Source organism: Panicum hallii, chromosome 4 (assembly GCF_002211085.1).
Source record: "Panicum hallii strain FIL2 chromosome 4, PHallii_v3.1, whole genome shotgun sequence".
Classification (NCBI taxonomy): domain Eukaryota; kingdom Viridiplantae; phylum Streptophyta; class Magnoliopsida; order Poales; family Poaceae; genus Panicum; species Panicum hallii.
The window spans coordinates 6,258,197-6,279,023 of NC_038045.1; the positions used below are offsets into that span (position 1 = coordinate 6,258,197).

At 43.6% G+C, this 20,827-nt stretch overlaps 3 protein-coding genes and 1 long non-coding RNA gene across 5 annotated transcripts; 3 read left to right on the forward strand and 1 right to left on the reverse strand.

The window, feature by feature from the left end:
* Positions 1-1,343: 1,343 nt before the first annotated feature.
* On the reverse strand, positions 1,344-2,784 carry LOC112891178. Its single transcript, XR_003228435.1, has 3 exons — positions 2,671-2,784; positions 1,762-2,028; positions 1,344-1,655 (listed from the first exon to the last, which is right to left on the reverse strand). It is a non-coding gene; the product is annotated as an uncharacterized LOC112891178 (long non-coding RNA).
* Positions 2,785-9,027: 6,243 nt separating this feature from the next.
* On the forward strand, positions 9,028-13,231 carry LOC112890232 (SPX domain-containing protein 1-like). Its single transcript, XM_025957129.1, has 3 exons — positions 9,028-9,505; positions 9,620-9,752; positions 12,480-13,231. The coding sequence occupies exons 1-3, from the start codon at positions 9,212-9,214 to the stop codon at positions 12,932-12,934; spliced, it is 882 nt and encodes a 293-aa protein (XP_025812914.1). The 5' UTR covers positions 9,028-9,211; the 3' UTR covers positions 12,935-13,231.
* A 533-nt stretch (positions 13,232-13,764) lies between these two features.
* Positions 13,765-15,432, forward strand: LOC112889843 (DNA-directed RNA polymerase III subunit rpc6-like). Its single transcript, XM_025956619.1, has 2 exons — positions 13,765-14,622; positions 15,327-15,432. Exon 1 carries the CDS (start codon positions 14,038-14,040, stop codon positions 14,617-14,619), a length of 582 nt encoding a protein of 193 aa, XP_025812404.1. The 5' UTR covers positions 13,765-14,037; the 3' UTR covers positions 14,620-14,622; positions 15,327-15,432.
* A 794-nt stretch (positions 15,433-16,226) lies between these two features.
* LOC112888437 (DNA-directed RNA polymerase III subunit RPC6-like) lies at positions 16,227-18,229 on the forward strand. 2 transcript variants are annotated; one of them, XM_025954651.1, is made up of 2 exons: positions 16,227-17,113; positions 17,779-18,229. In XM_025954651.1, the coding sequence occupies exon 1, from the start codon at positions 16,324-16,326 to the stop codon at positions 17,101-17,103; it is 780 nt and encodes a 259-aa protein (XP_025810436.1). In that variant the 5' UTR covers positions 16,227-16,323; the 3' UTR covers positions 17,104-17,113; positions 17,779-18,229. The 2 variants fall into 2 exon arrangements, with proteins under 2 accessions (XP_025810436.1, XP_025810435.1); XM_025954650.1 differs by having other exon boundaries at positions 17,924-18,229.
* The last annotated feature ends 2,598 nt before the right edge of the window (positions 18,230-20,827 follow it).

The window sequence follows — 20,827 nt, forward strand, 5'->3', positions numbered from 1 at the left end:
GTACCATTGCCTGGTGGTCCTAGCTAGCTGTTGCATTTTGACACTAGCACACAGCGAGTCAAAACGATTAGACGCTTCCTATTGAAGTTCATTTCAACAGGTCCATGCATGCTATAAAAATCTGAATACAAGTACTCCTGTTTTAAGCATCTGTCAAGTGAAATTTTATAAACTTCCATAACACTGTAATTTGATAAAGATTGCAGTGGTATAGTTATCTAACAGTTCCAAAGTACATGCTGGAGACTCAATTTCCAAAACAGGATGCAGTTCTAAACATAAAGAAAAAAAAATTACAACTGTTCCAGACTCCTTCCGAAGTACAATTCTTGTTGTGAATTTAACTACTGTTAACACTAAAAGCCAAATTAATCGAGCCACCTATCAAAAGGTAAGAAGCAATATGCAATGAATTTGGATCAGGCTCTGTGATATACTGAATGTAATACACAAAATGTGTGATAATTAACTTAACTGATTATCAAAAGAAAGTTAGTGAAAGGGGGTAATTTTTTTTCTTTTAGCGCAATTCGACTAAAACAACATAGGTATCGGAAGATGGTATATCCTAGAAATGATAAGATTGTTAGCTTGAGTGGTTAATACACATCACCATCAGGCCAGTTTGTCTGCTAAAAAATAAACCAAAACTGGGGGAAAGGCCATTCCATCAATTCAATTCGCTTAAACTTAAAAAAAATATTATGAAGACCTGAAAGTATTTTTTTCTCCCCAAGTTATTCAGCCCATCTACTGTTAGACAAGAGTCAAGGTGATCCTTCAGCTAAGCTGTAGTCCCTTTTCTCCCTTTTTCTCACTATTTTAATTGTTGATCATAGATGCTGATGCATGTTTCTTAACTATTAACAATATTATCTCTAACTTGGCGCAGTCGATGACTACAAGGCTTCAAATGCAACAATAAAGGCTGCAAGAACGTGTAGAAGATTTCAAAATTAACCTGGTTAGGCTGTTATTATTATGAATTTGCTTTCACAACATGAATAAACGCAAAATATTGTATTCCCATATTAATTTATTAACTAGTTCTACTTTCGCACAGAAAAAATACCCAGGGTATCTTAATTCTCAACCAACTTCAAGTAGTGAATTTATGATCTACAAATATAAGTCTTTTGTACAAAAGAAATGGTTCTGAAGAGCATACATACATTAGCAAATACAATAGACCTGTGTCACGTATCTCAGTTGTAATGTCCTAGAAATATCCAGGAGTAGCCAGATCACAAGTTTGACCATGTAATTGAATAGGGAAGTAGAAGTGTATTTATCAAAATTAAATAAAGACAGACAAGCTAATTGTTGGTGTTCCCCTGCAAATGTAATTCCCAGAATTAGATATACAAGCTAATTATATTTGATTGAATTTGATAGAAGATGTAATTCCCAGAAACTTTTATGAGAAGAAAATAAACAATGGTAAAGAACATTAAACACATGCAGAAAAAAATATTGAAGAATGCAAAGAGGGGGAGGTAACTGCAAACACCCCCATATTAAAGATTTAAGGTTCTAATTTGGACTGAACCATGGACAGTGTAATCAAGCACTAAGAGAAACAAGCAAGGCTCCAATATTTATTAATGCTTCGCTTGCTTGCGCCTCCAATCTCCACCGAGTAGGCAAAGCATATCCTGGAGATATATGATCGCAAGATGAAACATACTATTCCCCTTAATAATTAAATGATCTGGCCAGCATGTGAAATGAGTAAGTTAGGAAAGCTGTTGCCTGTCATACAGGAGATCTCATCAGCCATGAGTCATCACCAACTGGAAGATTGCCTTTGCTGCTGGATTTTTTTAAAGCAGCAAGTCCATGGAGAGGAATACTCTTGAATGCCATCATCATTCTGGTCAATTCACCAAATACAGCACACTGGGGCTCTTTCAGAAGGGATTTCCTCTGCTCAAAATATCATGGCACGAGACTGGAGTGGAGGAAGTAGCAAAATATCAGCCAGATGCCCCTGGTCCAAACTCCAAACACACCTAAAAGAAAGAAAACCTGCAACATGCACATTTTTTTTGCAACATTATTAAAAGCTGATGATGCTTTACAATACATCCCAATAGCTGAGACAAGAATTTCAGGTGAGGGTTGCGTTTTGGTATCTCCAAGCCTCCCTATCCATAAAAAATTACATAGGGTCTAAATACCAACTCCACTCGGCACGTAAAGCTTCCCACAGCCTGAAAGACCTGAAAACTAAAGGCTACCCCTCTATTCAGGTGACGCATATTAACAAGCATCCCCAATACCGATCCCACATCCATCTAACTTGACTAGGTGGTCCTAACTAGTGCGAGGTCCAAATAACAGATTCCATACATTTTTGGTGAAAAAAAAAATCAAGCCAGCCCAGTATGACACACATTAGCAAGCACCCCCTACACCTATGTCGCACCCATTGCGAATGCAATTATCTAACAAACTAGTCCTTTCTAGTTGTTCGAAACAATAGGTTCCATACAACTGCAGTGACGTCAAAATAATCGAGCCAAAGCAACCCCAAATTTGCGTAGAAGGGCCACTCGGTTCGCATTTCCTCTAGCCAAGCTCACAAACCCTGCTGGTTGCGCGGATGGGGACGGGGACTCGGGGAGTAACCCACAGGTGCCGCAGGGTTTCTGGGTTTCGAGAGGGTACCTTGCGGATGGCGGCGCGCCGGAGAGCGAGAGGGCACCGGCTGCGCCATCCCCGCCGGAGTGGCCGGCCAGCGGGGTAGCGAGTCCAGACTGCTGCGGCGGCGACGCGGCGGAGGACTCGAATTTGGGAGGGGCGGTTTTTTTTCAGTTTATTGAAGGAATTGGGAATTGGAGAATGCGCGGACGAGCTGCCGGGTTGGGCCCTGGTTTGTAGGTGGGCTGGGCGCGCGTTTGTAACTTTGATGGGCCTGCATCGCGGTGATCATCGACGGACGACTTTTTTTTTGTTGGCGCCCAGTTAGGATCCTACGAATGGGCCAATATGGCATAACATTAGTGGCCCAAGTCCGACAGAACCGGTCCAAAAGTGCTGCAGCCCATTAGTCAGAGTCTCCGTAGAGCCTAGTAATACTCTAATGCAAATCACGAACGATAATCCAGTACCAGCAACAATGTCATGGCGTAAATCACTTTTGAGGCGTCTGGCCTGGTTCAATATATGATTAATGATGGTATAATGCTCCGTATTTTCGCTTTGAGAAGCTAGGGCACGCACGCATGGCGTTGTCTCCAAATGTCTTAGTGTCATTTTTCTCTGACTATACTGTACACAAAATTGTTGTGATTCCAACAGAATGCATCACTTTTGATGATTAGTTGGCTGCTCCCAAATCCAGCAGTGATGGCGGGTTTGGAACTGGCACGGATTGCGGGTTTTGTGCTAGTGATCCTTCAGTTACCTTTTGTGTTGATAGTGTTCCTAGCTATGTGGTGGTGCCTGAAAAATAAGTGCACATACTAGTCTCAAGATGACAACTAGGGGGTAGCAACACAACATCCAAAGCAGCTAAAGAACATCCCAAATTTTGGTTTCTGGTTTAGTTAGTCTAGTAATAAGGAAAAGAAGAAGAAAAAAAATCTAACGAGTGCTTGTGCAACTATTTGCAAATGTGGGATGGGTTTTAGTAGCATGACAAAGTCAGCAAGGTAAATTTGACATGGTTACACGTATTTAGCTCAAGATGGCGTATTCATTCATGCGTTGCTCACATTTGTGGTTAAAAACCACATCCTTCTGCCCAAATATTGACCAGTACAAACCAAGAAAAGAAATGGATCGGACCTCTCTCCCACAAAAAATAACAAGACTGACCTGAGAAAGGAAACGGCTAATAACTCTGGAGCGGCACGAAGAACAAGCCCATGACCAAACTGCAAGAGTCAAATGCAGCATGGGGATACAGGCATGTAGCTTTGCAAAGGCAGTAGTCCTCGACTAATCTTAGTATTCTAACTCCAGAATGGTTGTCAAGCTTTTCATAAATGGTAGTGCATGACAAGTACAGACGCTAATGAGTAATGAGGGGCAAGAGGAAATCTTTTGGATCAAAGGCCCCGCTCAAGATAAGCATTCCTTATTTCGTCAAAGTCCTTTCCTTGAGATCAAAGGACCCGCTTTGTTTTTTCAAATCAAATGTCCTGCTTTATGGAAAGCTTAACGGTACAAATTAATATTAACGGTACAAATTAATACTCAGCTATGGATTCAATTCCAATGTAAGGGCCATTTGGGAGGGTTTCTCTTTTGGCTTCTGTAAAAGAGCTTCACTGGTGAAGTCAAAGCCGGTGAAGAAAAAAAAATGATTCATCCAGCTTCTAGTTTATTTTTACATCGGCTTATAAAACGGCTTCACATTACAATACCTCGATTTGCGCAAAATAGGTGAAACCGAAGCTGTTAAAAATCTTTCCAAACGGGTCCTTAATCTTGCATGCATAGAGACAAAAAAAATCAGCATCTAGCTTGAGTCTCACTTTTTTACGGAAACCGCTCTGCAAAATCTCTCTAGAATCAGTTTTCCTCTTGATTGGGATGTCTTCTGATCCAAACTACTACTTCCTTCTAAACAGATCACCACGCCCTCGCCAAAGTCTCTGCTTGCCATTGGCCTAGAGCTTCTCGATCAAAGCTCGATTTATTAGTGAAGTGGGCACTGGGCATAATAGCTAGCAAGTCATAAGCATATCCTGGCGTTAGCTCGGAAACCATCGAGAAGCCGCCACCATGGATATGCCTTTCGATGCCATTTGGCGAGTTGGCGACTAGGGTGCATGGTAGTCCCACACTATTTTTCAGAAAAATCATATCCTTCTATTCATTCACAAGTTTCGCCTCTTCAAACCTCAACAGCAATGCATCGAAACTGCAGGAGAAACGGGCATAATTGGCTGCACAGCAGTGACGAGGCATCTCCGCAAGAATATGCCGAGAGGTGCCTCCTAGATTCCTGTCATTTTCCGGGGAATCCGTGCTGTACTGGCCAAGGGGATGCTGACCCTAGCCTTGCTAGTTTCCACAGTTGAGGCAATCAGGCTTCAGAGTTCAGACAAGGCATCGTTCAGCCCCGCTGCCTGACCACTACCCTTCTCCCAGGCCAGAAACCGAGAAAGATGGTACCCTCTTCGAGCGATCTTTTGTGCAAGAGAGGCCATGGCCAAATGGATGGAGTAGGACTACTGTAAGGACGATGAGTACATCATGTTCTAGCTTCATTTCCATACCGGTAGTGAAAATAGCATGCGAGAGCAGCGCCAAAGCCGCAGGTTAGGAAGCGAAATAAAGGTTATTATTTCGATGATTCTTGTTGCCTCTTTGACATTCTTTTAAGTTGCAACGCGGTCATTGGAATATCTTGGTTTGCAACCATATGCTTAAGGAATAGCATAGTTGTTAGTGCATGGTTTTATCTAATTTATGGGCTATGCCAGCGGATTTCGGAGAGAAGGAGAAAAGAGTATCGGAATCAAACGGTAAAGCAGAGGTGGACAAACAAATGAAGTGCCTAATTAATAATTCTTTATCTTATCTTAATCTATATTATGCACTGAAAGTGAAAACGCTATATTCTTTGTGTGCGGAAAAAAGCTCTAGAACTTACAAGTTTTTATTGGATTTGCATGCAAACCTAAGGGAAACAATGGTTTTAGTGCACTTTTAACTGCAAAAGCAAACCATAGTGTATAAACCAAACATGTATCAATAGATCAAAACATGGTGAGAAACTAACCATTTATGGCAAATTATATGTGATTTTTAAAGCATTCATACCGTTAGAATAACATATTGCAACATCCAAAAGGTACACATAATAACATATCCACATGGTCTACCATCAATTAACAATTTAAAGTGGACCAACGAAAAGCCACACGTAACCGTCACCCATATGGATCTAAAAGTTTGACGAATGGCAATACTTACTTTTCGACCGTGCCAACACACTACAAAGCATATTCCACGGTCTTCTTACGTGGACCGCAGCGTGAATCTACTAGGGCACGTGCTTTCCTCACTGACCAATGTCACTTGACTTGCCCACTTTACCAGACCCAACAGCAGCGGCCACTTGTTCTCCTCCTATTACAACTTTTCATCCCTTTCTTAAAATCCAGACAGCTCCTCCACAGCTTTCCTTAAAATAATCAAACAACCACTCAAGCTGCCACGTGGAGTGTAGCACCCACGAGAACTCGTGAGATGAGAATCACACGTTCACGTCAGGAGTAATCGAGAACCCAATATCTCGTCAGCCACATCACTGTCTCAACGAGCAACATCGCTGTTTCGACAAACAAGGACGCCTTTAAAGGTAGCCAGAAGCCAATGTGATAGAAAAAAAAAACCCAGACATCTCTCATCTCAGCGTGCCACCTGCCACCTCGAGACGACAGCTCCAGCTTTCGAGTGATCGGGGTAATCGGCGGCTTCGCGAGACGCGATAATCTCCGGATCTTCTCGTGGAAGCTGCTGTTTCTTCTTTTTTTTTTTCATGGGTTGTTAGAGGGAGAAGCTGACAGAGAAGGACCGGGGCTTTTAAGGCCATGACAGGGACGCGCAGAGGATCTGGGACATGTCCGATTGGATATTCCACTCCCGGGAAAGAATTATGCCCGGAATCTTCCATCGCCGCAGGCCGCAGGCAGGGTGGTCATGCGGGAGTAGAATACTTTGGAGTGCCGCTTGGATCTTCTGCTCCCAGTGAGTTGTGCTCATCTATGCGTATGGCAGCCGGTTTTGTTTCTTCGTGCTGTCTGCAACAATGTCGAGTCGCCGCTTCTACACGATCGAGGTCATTTTGAATAGGACTGCTGTTGTGAAATATATGAGCGTTGGGAATTGTCCATTCGGGTACTTTTGGAAGAAAGTAATATTGCGACATTCGTGGAAATAGAATAGAAGGGAAAAAAATATGACGGATGATAAAATGGTGAAGGCAAAAGAGCGCGGCATTAGTTTTAGCAGGGAAAGATCAGCTTTTCAATTTAGTGTCACTTTTTTTTATTTTAACCAATTATTTTGTCGAAAAGGAGAAAGTAGTTTTTTTTGGATTAATGGCAGATTTCAGCCATATTAACATATCTCGTTGACATTTATTTATTACTTAAATATGCCATGTATTGCTCCTACTACACAATTGCATGTATAAATTACAAGAAAGAAATTAAAAATAGGTATTCAGAGGGGGAAAAAAGGGGAAATATGCCAGGGCACAACTCAGTCTTATCATTACACATCACGAGCTTGGTGTGTCAATGAGGCGTGATTATTATTGCTAGGAATATTCCTATGGATATCTTACCAAACAGCATTTGAATAATGTTGATGCCCTCTTTAAGCAGTTGTGCTCACAATCTCCACCTGCCAGCTCAAATATCTTGTCCAACTAAATTGGTGGTCCAAGCAACGGGTGTTTTTTCTCTCCTTATTTGCACATGGTCAGACCGGATGACAAAACTATAGTAGTTTGTTAAGAAACATTTCAAAGTTCAATAAATTAGGTGTTTATGCCCAACTGCTTTCATGTGTTATTTGGAAAAACAGATCGTGCAAATTATTCAAACTTTAATTCCAACAAAGAGAGGATATTCCAATGAAGACATAAGTGTTTGATCTTTAAAATGTCAGCTTTTTATAATGAACTTTTGTCGGTTGATGCTAACCTTCTCAGTAGAGAGAGGGTGGCTCTGGGACCATTATTTGAATAGTTGAGGCTATGGTATAATTTTCTTATGAAATAGGTTATCATGATTCATAAATGATCCTTGAAATACTAATTCATGCATCATTATAGGTACAAATTGTTTGTTGAAGGAACCACGGAAAAAACCGATGCATCGTCATCTCTTTAATTTTCTCCCCACTTCTAAGATAGATGCTACTTTAACTGTATGGCTCTTCTACCTTTTTCTCCGGTGATCTTTAAGAGATGCCACGACACACTCCCTCATCCTACTTACTTGCACCCTATCTTCGGCAGCTTACTTGCTGCTGGTCACCATGCTAACCACTCTATTTTTTTTATCTCCTCCAACACCTATTGGTTATCCTCCACCATCCTATGGCTAGCGGGAATGCCTTCTTACTAAATGTGGTTTCATCGACTCTAGTTTACGAGATTTAATTAATTTTTAATATATTTGCAATAGGTGATTTGCGAGATTGCAATGGGTCATTCAGTCGAGGTTACATTTATTCATTGTTTTCACTCATTATTTGGATTGTTGCAATATACATTTTTATGCTGCAGAGCTTTCTTTAATGCTTCGGTATCATATTTTGAGTGCTCTGTAAGGCTCACTGCTTTGTTATATGAAGATTGATGGATGTTGCATGAAATACGATGCAGTATTCCGTTGCAAATTTAGAATTTGTCGGAAAAAAGTAGGACAAAGAAAGGTATTTTTCGTGTATATATTTTATTGTTGCATGGATGTTACAATTATTATCTTTCAACATCGCGACCAACCGTTGGAGCGTACGATAACAAGTGTTCTGTTGGACATCTAAATGTTGTGGTTTGGTTTTCTAAACTTTCAGAGATGTTTAGTTGCTTAGGAGGCGATCTTCATTAAACGAGTTGCTTTGTACATCCATAAGCAAAACTAATCTTCTCATCACACAAACACACAAAAACTATGTCTTTTCAAAGGCATACAATTAACCATCCACGTAAGGATGACTTGGCAGTTGGCACTGATAAGCATGGAACCGTTACAACTTGCGAGGTGCGAGAAGCCGCGAGTGACAAACCACCTCGGCCCACCGCCAACCCTTCTCCGAGACCGCCTGGCGTCTCAACTCCACGGCGGCACGCCCCCCACCGCCACCTCACCCGTCTCTTCCCCTCCCCCGCCTCACCTCCCTGTCCCGTCCACCTCACCTCGGCGGCTTCCGTCCACCCTCGAAGTGGCCTTTTCGGCGGCGAGCGCGGGCGGGTCGGCGAGAGGAATAAACTCGCGTCGCGCACACACCGCAACAATAATATCCTTCCTCGCGAATATTCGCCGCTTCCCACCTCCCCGCCCCGCATATCCTCCGCCCGCCTCCCTCCCTCCCTTTCCCCTCCCCGCCCCCCTCTATTTCACCACCCCGTCCGCACCCCCACCGCGACGATCACCGGCGCAATCCGTGCACCCCATCCCCACCCGCACACCCACCGGAAATCTCCTTTCTTTCCCGCGACTGGGCGGCCGCGGCGGCGATGAAGTTCGGCAAGAGCCTCAGCGGGCAGATCGTGGAGACGCTGCCGGAGTGGCGCGACAAGTTCCTGTCCTACAAGGACCTCAAGAAGCGCCTCAAGCTCATCGGCGCCGGGAACGGGGCCGAGCGGCAGCCCAAGCGAGCACGCCGCGAGGACGCCGGGGAGGCCGATGCGTCCCCGGCGGCGGCGATGACGCCCGAGGAGGCGGATTTCATGCGGCTCCTGGAGGCCGAGCTCGACAAGTTCAACTCTTTCTTCGTCGAGAAGGAGGAGGAGTACATCATTCGCCAGAAGGTGCCTGCCCAATCCGCCCCCGTCCCTTCCTCCCTTCCTTCCCCGATGCTTTCGGTGTTCCTTGATCTGATCGGGTTGTTTGGGTTGTCGGTGGCCCCCGGTTGGGTGGAGCAGGAGCTGCAGGACCGCGTGGCCAGGGCGGCCGGTCAGGAGTCCAAGGAGGAGCTCATGCGGGTGCGCAAGGAGATCGTCGACTTCCACGGCGAGATGGTGCTGCTGGAGAACTACAGCGCCCTCAACTACACCGGTGAGTCCTCTGCTGCACGCCCCCGACCCGCCGCATCGCATTAGTGTTGCTTTCATGCCGTCCTGATGCACAATTGCTTAAATTTCCAATAATTTGTTGTCTCTGTTGTTGTTTATATCTCTTCTTGGAAAGTTTCTTGTCTGCTTATTTTTGGCAGTAGTAAGGAGTAAGGAGTAGTAAGTAGCCTGATGAAGCAATTTAGCCTGGGCTCTGAATTGGGGAAGAAGTAAGCATCTAGATTCATGGAGCTAGCTAATAGTTCTTGTCAACATGGGTCAGTAAAGAGACGACTTGCTGTGCTGCTTGTCAGCAAGGGTGCAATCGTGTCGCTGTCGTGGAGTAGAGACACCAGTCAGTTGAAATGGCACGCGATCCTAGCTAGCGACGAAATTGTATTGCTAAAAAGATGAGCTCCGGCGAGAAATCGTGAGCTGCGATAAGTGGATTGATTTCTCGCGAGAAATTAGCTATCTCTGGTACATGAATGCACGTACATCATTTATTTTGTAAATAGATGTTTTATACCATACAAAAACACATCTTCGATTTGGAGCACGTTGTAGCGAGACATGGCAGTTGATAATTTGTTCAGCTAGTTGACTCTAAATAATTGTAGCAATAGAAAAGAAACGAAAGAAAACCAGCTTCTATTCTCGATAGTCACCATAGTTCATGCATCTGACATGTTTTTAAGTTCACATCTGCGGGGCTTTTCGCACGAATTGGGATTAATTACTAGATGTTATCTTGGACTATGGCGCCTTGCTCAATTTTGTTTGATTCGTAAGACACAAAGTGGCCCAATGCTATTTTGCTTTACTGTTAAGTACCCGGGTGTCCTCTCTGCCTGTATAATATCTGTATTTAATCTCAAGAAAAAACTGTCTTCAGTAAGCTGATAATGAATTAGTGCTTGTGGTTTACTGACAAGATAAAATTTTCTGCGCCATCTTAGGTTCACAGTCATAATGGACTTTTTTAAGACAGTAAGATCATGCCGTGGTTTTCCTTCTCCGTTTTTACTCATATGAAAGCATGCTCCTTTTGTTCATCCTGGACATTACTAATTTACTATTATACACTAAATCTTTTCCTTTTGCCACTTAGAATCAGTGTTATGTTGGTAATTTGCATCTTTATTGAGTTTGTTCAGTTTAATTGGTGTTCCAGTTTTTCAAAATAAATAATAGATAACAATTATGATTATGTGGTTCTGTTCTAGATTTGAATTGCTAATTTTGCAAGCTTCATTAGTGGAGCCGATATTCTTTCTGCTTGGCTGAAACCTGACTACTACAACATCACCTGCAATGCAAGATTGGTTTGCTAGTACTATACAAGTAGCCGGTAGGCTATTCATATAAAATCAAATTTTGTGAGCTGTCATGAACTTGAAGGTAGTGAATAATTGCTTTTTTCATCATGTCCTCGAGCAATAATGGCTTCAATGGATGTGCTGTGACCAGTCACCATAATATCAGCCTTTGACCTTTGCCTGCTCCTGTTACCTTTAAAATGGTGCGTCAGAGTTATAAATCATCTAATAGATCTACTGGTGTCCAGAAAGTGTGCCACTAACCCACCTCTCCCACTTGCAAGTTAACATTTCCTCATGTTTCCGTTTAACTGAAAATGACCCGGATGTTCATTTGCAAGTTTCATCGATCAGGGATCCATCTTCCCTAAAAATTAAATGCATTCCTTTTGCTCTAATGTCCAACCATGTGCGCCCAGAGACAATTGTTTGAGTCACTCTATTCATTGATTGGTTGACGTGCAAGTTTATTAAATTGAATCTGAAGTTTAAACGCACACAAAGTTTACTTGGCTTGCTAATTGATACTGCAACATTAAAAGCCATACACTTTTTTAGGTTCTTATTTTTGTGAATTGGGACAAGCTGCAAGCTGTTAATTTGAACCTTACAGCTATTAGTTCCTTTCTTGTTGTGGGATATCTGAACTGGAATGATTTACTATTCGTGTTATGTAATTGTGACTCATTTCTTTTGTTTATTTTTTTGCTCCTTTTGTACTGGTCCTTTCACATGCTTTTGCAAAATAGGGATTTGCAAGTGTTTGATGCTTTTGATCATCATATTTTTCCAATATAGTGGTGGTCTATTGCAGTTGAGTTGACCAATGGTGTCTTTAGTGGCAACCTTTACAGAGTGTTATCATGTTTGTCTCCGGGCCATTTCTGAGGATAAGGTTCATGGGTAGGGCACATCATTAGGTATCGTATTGCTGTGCCAGTTCAGAAGTCGTAGCCTGCTAGCCATACAAAGACAATAAACTTTTTGGCCGACAAAAGGCAATATTTTCTTTATGTCATTTTCCACAGGTATCACCGTGTAATCGGCTAATAAAAATAATATATAATTTGTGTTAGGCGAATTTGTCGTCTGCTGATTTTGTAGTCCATATAATTTTTTTGTTTCATGAAAGCAAAAACCCTGTAATGACATATGATCTAAAATTTGAAGCATGGCTGTATGAGAATTGTCCTTAGAATATGGTGTTCTTTGAGAGACTAACTACAGTCAATTCAGTATAGTAAACATGCTTGCTGCATTGTTCGCATATATGGTAATTCTGTTGGTTGGATTTGTTATGTTAACAGTGTTGTTGTCCGAATCACTTAATGCTCATGAATTACTATCTTGATATCTTAGCTAGTTAGACCTTTTATCATTTATATTCTTATGTCCTGCGCTGCCCTTTACAGGACTGGTTAAGATTCTCAAGAAGTATGACAAGAGAACTGGAGCCCTGATCCGGCTGCCCTTCATCCAGAAAGTCCTGCAGCAGCCTTTCTTTACCACTGACCTTCTATACAAACTTGTGAAGCAGTGCGAAGCCATGCTGGAGCAGCTCCTACCAACTAGTGAACCATCTATATCAAGGGAAGATGGAAAAGGAGATAGCAATGATGAAGAAAAACCAGCAAATCCCACTTCTTCCTTGTTAAACGGCGGTGGTATTCCCGAGTTGGATGAGATTGAGTACATGGAGAGCATGTACATGAAAAGCACGGTTGCGGCGCTTAGGTCGCTGAAGGAGATCCGGAGCAAGAGTTCGACTGTCAGCATGTTCTCATTGCCACCTCTTCAGGGCAACAATGCGCCCGAAGAGCCGGAGAGGTGGAACAAAATACCTGCGATAGAGCAGGCCGCCAAATGACATGACGAGTGTGCAACATCAGATGCTTCAACTCGCAGCAATTTTAGTCTTGACATTTTGCTGGAGATTGGACTGGGATCTCAATCTCCCTGTCGTATATTCAGTAATCTGTATGAATTCAGGTTTCCTAACAGATGTAAAATGGTTGAAATGTCAGTTCAATATACCATGTTAAATCATAGAATCCCAGCATAACCATCAAACGGAACTGAGGTGATTTTATTCACTATTGTGAATTGATCCTGTATTTTTGCTGATCTACAAGTATTAACTGAGTTTATGATTCGGGATTGTTGATTTTGTTCTCGTGAACTTGGCGTTGCTCTTTACTGCTTGTGAGGTGTGACGATGCCCATAGGTTAATGTTCTTGAGTTTTTATTGTGTGTTGTTGCAACCTCTCCTTTTGATGATCAAGCAATGGGCATTTTACATGTGCCTAATGATGCATTGCTAGCGGAAAATCGATAAGAGACCTTATTATGTTCCTGCTACAACCTCTCCTTTTGATGATCAAAGAAAACAGTTTGAGTCTCTGCTACGAAACATTTCTTCCAATCGAACTATTGCCAAACATCATGAATTTCAACTTGAATTTTAAAGACTTCAGCTCGAAAACTTGAAATTTGGGCGTGATAAAATTTGAAAGTGTAGTTGGACTTCAAAATCTCAACATATAAACGGTTTAAAAGCATTCAGGCAGCCCCATAATAACTTGTTTTGCTATCAATTGACATGATTTCTTATTTATTTTTGAGAGCGTAAATAGGAAATACTTTTTTTTGGCAGAATATAAAACCAAGGAACCCTACGGCCTAGGGTGCCTTCACCGATCCCGAAAACCTTTTCCTACTCCAGTGCTCCTCCCCCCGCCCTGCGGCGCAATGGCCGCCGCGCAGGCGCCCGGCGCCGCCGCCGCCGAATCCCTCCCCTGCCTCGCCACCCCCCTGACGTCAATCCCGGCCTCACCACGGACCCTGAAGCCGCTTCCCCCGGCCGCGGCCCCGATTCCGGGCAGCCGACCATCTCGGCCGCGATCCTCGCCAACCTCCAGCCCAGGCCGCGCGAGGTCTACAGGCACGTCTTCGCAGCCGGCAGCACGGGCATGTCGGCGCGGGACCTCGGCGAGGCGACGGGGCTGAGCAGCGCCGCCGGCGGCGGTCAGTTGCGCGCCCTGGTGCGGCGTGGCGTCCTCAAGGAGGTCCAGGACGTGCGCAACCGCAGGAGGAAGCTCTACATGGCCGCCGAATTTAGCCCCTCCGATGAGGTGTCCGGCGGGGCGTGGTACCACGAAGGGAGGGTCGACACCGCCGCCATCGCCGCCGCGCGGCGCAGGTGCCTCGCCCAGGTGAAGCGGCTCGGCGCTGCGACCGCGGACATGATCCACGCGGGCATCGCGAGGGACGAGCCCGGGGCCGGGTACGCCATGGACAGGGTCATGGACATCCTCCGGACCATGGTGCTCGGCAGGTCGCTGGAGGAGGTCAGGAGCACCGGCGAGGGGGAGTTCGCCGCCGTCAGGAGGGGCGTGATGTGCTACCGGGGGCCTGAGAAGAAGCAGCCGGGAGGGATGATGGAGGAGATCCCGTGCGGGGTTTGCCCCATGATCAATGATTGCTCGCCGGAGGGGGTGATCTCGCCGACCACCTGCGTCTACTACCTGAAGTGGCTGCCGATGGACTTGTAGCCTGTGAGCTCCCCTGCATTATGCATTGCGATGGCGTTGGTTGGAAAATTCAGTTTCACAGTTTGGGGCTGTTTTACACTGCTATTGGATTGCCAAGAGTTCCATTACCATAGCACGATCGTAGATAGGGCAGGGTATGTTATGTACCTGAATTTGTTACTTAGACAAAGAGTGAATTACATAGTTATAGCTACTTAGGCCTTTATTTTGCCAGCATTTCTTATATGTATGTATTGAGATTTGCTTCAAAGTTTGGATAGCCTGATCATACTTATTAATATCCAAGATTCTTGGGTGCTTGGTGAACGCCTATAATAAGTCATATATGTTGAGCACAACAAAAGCGTCCCTGTTTGACAACCATATACTCTGTTGAGCTTCGCAGGTGCAATGCGACTGCAACTGAATTCTGTGAAATATAAGAGTTTATTCTGGTTGAATGTACAGTTGAAATCACCAATGGCTGCAATGATCAGCAATCACAGTGTACCCTCCTTGAGTAACTGTGTTGCCTGATTCAGCTTGAATCATAGCATCTGAGCCAACATACGCTATTCTTCAATGGAGCAGTTTAATCAATTGGCGGTTGATCTTGATCATACTTTATTTACATGATTGTTTTGTTGCTCGTATTGGCGTATTGCTGACCTTTTCTTGTAACTGAGCCATATACATAGTCTGACCTTTTCTTATTCTGCCTTTTACAGGATTTGCTAAAAATTCTGAATAAGTATGCATGAGAATCAGAAGTTCAGAACCCTGACCCGTTTGCCCTTTATCAAGGAAATTCTGCAGCAGACTTTTTTTGCCAAAAAAAATCTTGATATTTTCCCAATCCCGTATATTCAGTATACTTCGCATGAATGCAGGACTTCCTAGCAGCTGTAGAACAGGATAGACCTTCCATATACGATGACTAGTGATAGAGCTGCATATTCATCAGACAGAACTGAGGCGATTTTATTCACTATCGTGGATTGAATCCTTTATTATTTTTTTATGCTTACTTTTTGCTGGTCTACAACTGAGATATGTGGATTGCAGAGTTTGTCTAATGAACGTTTGCATAAATTATGGTTCTGTTTGTGCGTTCCACCTTAGTTGCTTGTCGTGGAAACCGAAGGAGATATGTTACACTCGTTTACTGAAATGCATTGGTACAGACAGAACCGAAGTTCAAACCTGCATTGAAATACCTGATTTCGAATTCCTATGACAAGACACCTTGTAATTCGAGCTTGAAACTGCGGTTCAAATTTGATTGACAAAACTGGATTGACCAAATTATCGAATCGTATCAATTAACTTTTTTTTGTCAATAAACCTTCGCCAATGAACTTTATTTACAAATCTATTTCAATATGTAGTTTGGGATATTAGTCAGTATTTTTTTTTTCAAAATCGAACCTCCGTTAAAACTACTATGAACTGGAACATCCAAAATTAAAACTTCAAATTTAAAATTAGACACACTAGCGTTATTGCAAAAATAGTGTTTCTAGATAAAAAATAATTTTAGTAGCTAGCAAACGCTTTCCGTATCGCTTACTTATTTTGCCAATAAATAGAGGAGGATATCACTATTTAGTGGACTCAATCGACTCCACAGCAAAAGCCCAAGGCCCAAAAGGCCAGAACCCCCTCGTCCCCTTCCTCATCCCGTGTGGTTCCCCTGCCCCGCCGCCCACCCCTCATCCCCGCGCCATGCCGCCGCGGAAGCGCCCGGCGCCGCCGCCGGAAGAGGCCCCCCCTGCCTCGAAACCCACACCTGACGCCATACCTCCCGAACCCACCAAATCCGCCCCCGATCCCGCGCCGCCGACCATCTCGGCCGCGGTCCTCGCCAAACTCCCGAGCATGGAACGGCAGGTATACACCCTCATCTTCGAGGCGGGCAGCAAGGGCATGTGGATGCTCGACGTCCGCAAGCAGCTGGCGATCAGCCCCAATGTCGCCACCAAGGTCGTGCGCGCCCTCGTTTCGCATAAGCTCGTCAAGGAAGTCAGCGACGTGCGCCACCGCAGCAGGAAGATCTTCATGGCCACCGACTTCCAGCCCTCCGACGAGATCACCGGGGGCACCTGGTACCACGACGGCCGGCTCGACACCGACGCCGTGTCCGCCGTGCGCCGCCGCTGCCAAGCGCAGGTCGAGAAGCTCGGCGCAGCAACCGCGCAGATGATCCACCACGGCATTCTGAGGGACGACCCCAGGGCCGGGTACACCATCGACAAGATCAGGGATATCCTGAAGACCATGGTGCTCGACAAGGTGCTCGAGGAGGTCAAGAGCACAGGCGAGGGGGAGTTCACGGCCGTCAGGAGCGGCACGATGTGCTACCGGTTGGCTGGGCCTGCGCAGGGAGGGATGATGGAGGGGATCCCGTGCGGGGTTTGCCCCAGGATCGATGAGTGCTCGCCGGACGGGGTCATTTCGCCGAGCACATGCGTCTACTACAAGAAGTGGTTGCAAATGGACTTCTAGGCAGTGACCGGTGAGCCCTCATCTGCTTTGCATCACGATGGAGTCCATTGGAGAATTCAGATTCAAATTTTCCAATTGGGGCTGTTGGTTCACACTCTAGGATTGGACTGCCATGATTCCATTCCTTCAGTGTCCTTTCTTGTCCAGTTTCAGATTTCGGTGCTCATACCAAGAATCTATTCTACAGTTATGTTTGCCTAGGCCTTTTAGCTTGGTAGTGTTTGATGTGTATTTATTTGCGTCATGTTTGGATCTCTGTTCCATCTTGAAAATTCTAAATTCCTGGGGTAATTGGCAAGCATTGGAGCTATTATATTCAAGTTATAATGTGTTGAGAATGCACAACTAGAGTGTACCCCCCCCCCCCCTGATATGATAACCAAACGATCTATAAGGATTAGATGTGCCTTAAGCTTAAATTACATTATTTAATTGAACCAAATGTTGAAAAAAGCCCAATCGCTGCAACGATAAGCAACCACAATGTTCAGATATAGTATCCGTGTTGCTTGATTGATTAGTTTGATCCTGTACACTTTGACTGAAATTTAACCTGTCACAACTTGTAAGGTTTTCATATACGCCCATGTTATTATGTTATTCCTGTAGCTATGGTTTTATTTATATGTTACCAGTTTGTTGCATAATATATCAGTTACTTGCTTCTTAATGCAGTTGGTGGATCCCACCTAGATGTACCATTCAGATTGGCTTTAGACGGGCTTTTGGGTTTTATTATTGTGCCAAATGTTTTAGTTGCTGTGGTTTAGTGCCAAATTTGTGGAATTGGGTTGGCCAGGTGCTTTTGTATGTTCTGCAGATATTTATGCTAATGTAAAGCCTTCTGTTAGTTGTGTGACTGGAGTTTTCTTGATAGACTTGGGGAGGAGAAAAATCTTGCTTTGGCCAATAAGGCAATAATATGGGGCCAATTTATTGATTCCTGAGTAGAATGGTTTCATTACCTCATTTGTATTATACTTGACTTTCGAGACATTTTCTGTGTCTTACAGGGTTTCAGCTGTTTTGTATTCTGATCTCCGCATTATTGTACTTGAGCTTTAGCTCTGTCTGTCAGTCTTATGTACTTCTGCATGATTTCCATGTTATATTTGTGCTCAGGCTATAACTTTGAGTTGATACCTTGATCCTATTGTTCTTATCAGGATGTTAGAGACTTGAGCTTCTGTGATTTGGACTGTGACTGTTTGGATTAGTTACAGCGACTAAGAAATAGCAATACTCGATTTCTCATCACAAATCACTAAAAACTACTTTTAAACATGTATTATGCAAGTTGGAAGTATGCGTATGACTGTTGTCAGTGCAGCACATTGAAGTAATTCTTTCTACAATCTCAAATGACAAGGAACGAGGTTACTTGCTATGCTATATGATGATCTTTTAGTGTGTGCGTCTGTCGTCAGACATGTTATAGCCCATTGTCCTCGCACAAGATCTACATAATATCCTGCATGTCTGTTCCAATCTGCTGGCAGTCTAATTTAGTTCCTTTGCGTTTGTTGGTCTGAAATTGACGACTTTTATTTGCTTTGAAGGACCTTAATCTTGTGTCTGTTAGCTTCTGGTATCGATTCAGAATGTTTACTATGTCAATGACAAAATGGGATGCAGGAATCAAGCAAGCTTAGTTTTCAAGATCTAGTTGTGCTTGCTTCAATTTATTGTCCTTGTGATTTGTTGTACGAGCTTTCACTGTTTCGCGGTCTCTTTGGAGGACTGAACAACATTTCTAAGGGGGACAGGGGATACATGCATGAAAATAAAATGCCTTGAAAGCCTGGGTTAATGGGTGGATGTGTTCTGAGAAAGATAGGCCCATGGGTTTCTAGCCCAAAACAGAGTGGTACCTGCATTGGCATTCACATGAAAGCTAATGTCCATTACGGTCCATGCTTCCTTTTGCGTATCTCGTTTACCATATTTTCAAAGGAATAGAAATAGAAAATGACGGTTCCTCTTAGGGGCCGTTTGGATCATCTTATTTTGTAGAAACTGAAATCTAATTTAGAATTTGACATCCCATCACTTTTTAAAGTTTAGATATAAGTCTATCCTAAATTTATAGGATGTGAGATGGAAATTGATTCTATACACCACTTTCTTTTCCGTAACTTATAGTATGCTCTTTGGTTCATTCCTCTATAGTAGAAATATATTATATAAGTATCTCCCTCGTATGGCCAACAATAGTATACAAATATATTCCATACATAATCATATTAATTTAATAAATTTGTGTCTAAATTATAATTATTAGAATATAATTCAATTCCAAGGTTCCAAACGGACCTTATATACTTTATTGGCGTGGTGATGGGGACTTGGTGTTTACTTTCTAGCCCTGGTTGAGCCCAAACTCTAGAAATATGCTGCGATGCTGAAGACATATTTTTCTTAATATACTAGGGCAATTATTACAATATAAAGTTGGTCTGTGCTTCCTCCACGTTATATTTTCAATAATTTTAGTCAATTTGAGAGAGGGAGGTACGCTGGTGCCCTGTGGTAAGGTATGACAGCTTTTATAATAATTTATTGATTGCTGAATATTTCCTCCAATTGCTGGATTTTAGGCAATGCTGGGACTAGTGTTGACAAATTGTGTTATATTAACGATGCATGTAGGGACATGAGCTATTTCTTGGAAATGCAAGTCATGGTTGTTTTGTCTATTCCCTTCATCTTACAGCCAAACTAGAATTTTTCAATATTTGGTGTTTTGGTTTCTGCAGTTTGAATATTGTGTCGCAGGTATTAACTAACATGGACTTGTGAGCGGGATGAGCTCTTTTAGAATTAAGTGTTGACTCCCTCAATCTGCAACTCTGCATCTGCAAAAGAATTATTTTGAGGTCATGGGAGTTGGCCTGGATCTGCCTTTTATGAGTTCTGCTATCCATTTTCAGTTTAGGTGTTTGGTTGTATTATACTTTTGCTGTACAATGATAATATAACAGCAGAGAAAGACTCTGAACTTCAGGAATCTCAGAACTCTGAATATGCTTTGGTACTACAGTTATATGTGAGCAAAAATTTAAAAAATTCCAGTAAAAGGCAATTTTCATCGTTGTTATACTTTGCCTCATTTAAAATTTGCCTTGGTATTTCAGGGATCCTGAAAAATGATCCACAGTTCCACACTAAAGATTGGGTAAACCTAGCACAGGTTCCGACCGAGTTCCGTGCTACCTTTCACCTGCAGCTGATGCCTGAAACTTGTGATTTCAAAACTCAAAACCATGCATTGATTTTTATTTCATATTGTCTATGCTAACGTCTCTCACAACACGCAGGATCCTGCCGCCTTTTCTGAAGACTGAATTCTTCTTCCAGATCGTTGGAGCTTAACCCAAACCGGAAAGGTTGGGTACCCCCATGGAAAAAGTCTGCATTCCTTCGGAGGGCGCCGGTATCTTCCTGGAATCCCTCAAGGCGGATCAGAGTAAAATAACACCATGATCTCGCTAACGACAGCAGCGACCCGGTCCTCCTCGCCTTCTCCTCTGCCGATGCGCGGCGCTTTCTTGCACGATTCTACCGCGTGCCGGGGGGCTGGGGGCCAACTGCCCGAGGAAGATAAAGCAGTGCTCTGAATCAGGTCACGGCGGCCGGTGAGCGTCGATCGTCAAGCCGGAGGAAAGCGACGGCGTCCGGGAACGAGGCCTCAGGCATCGACCCCCACCTGCTGCTGCTGATTAAT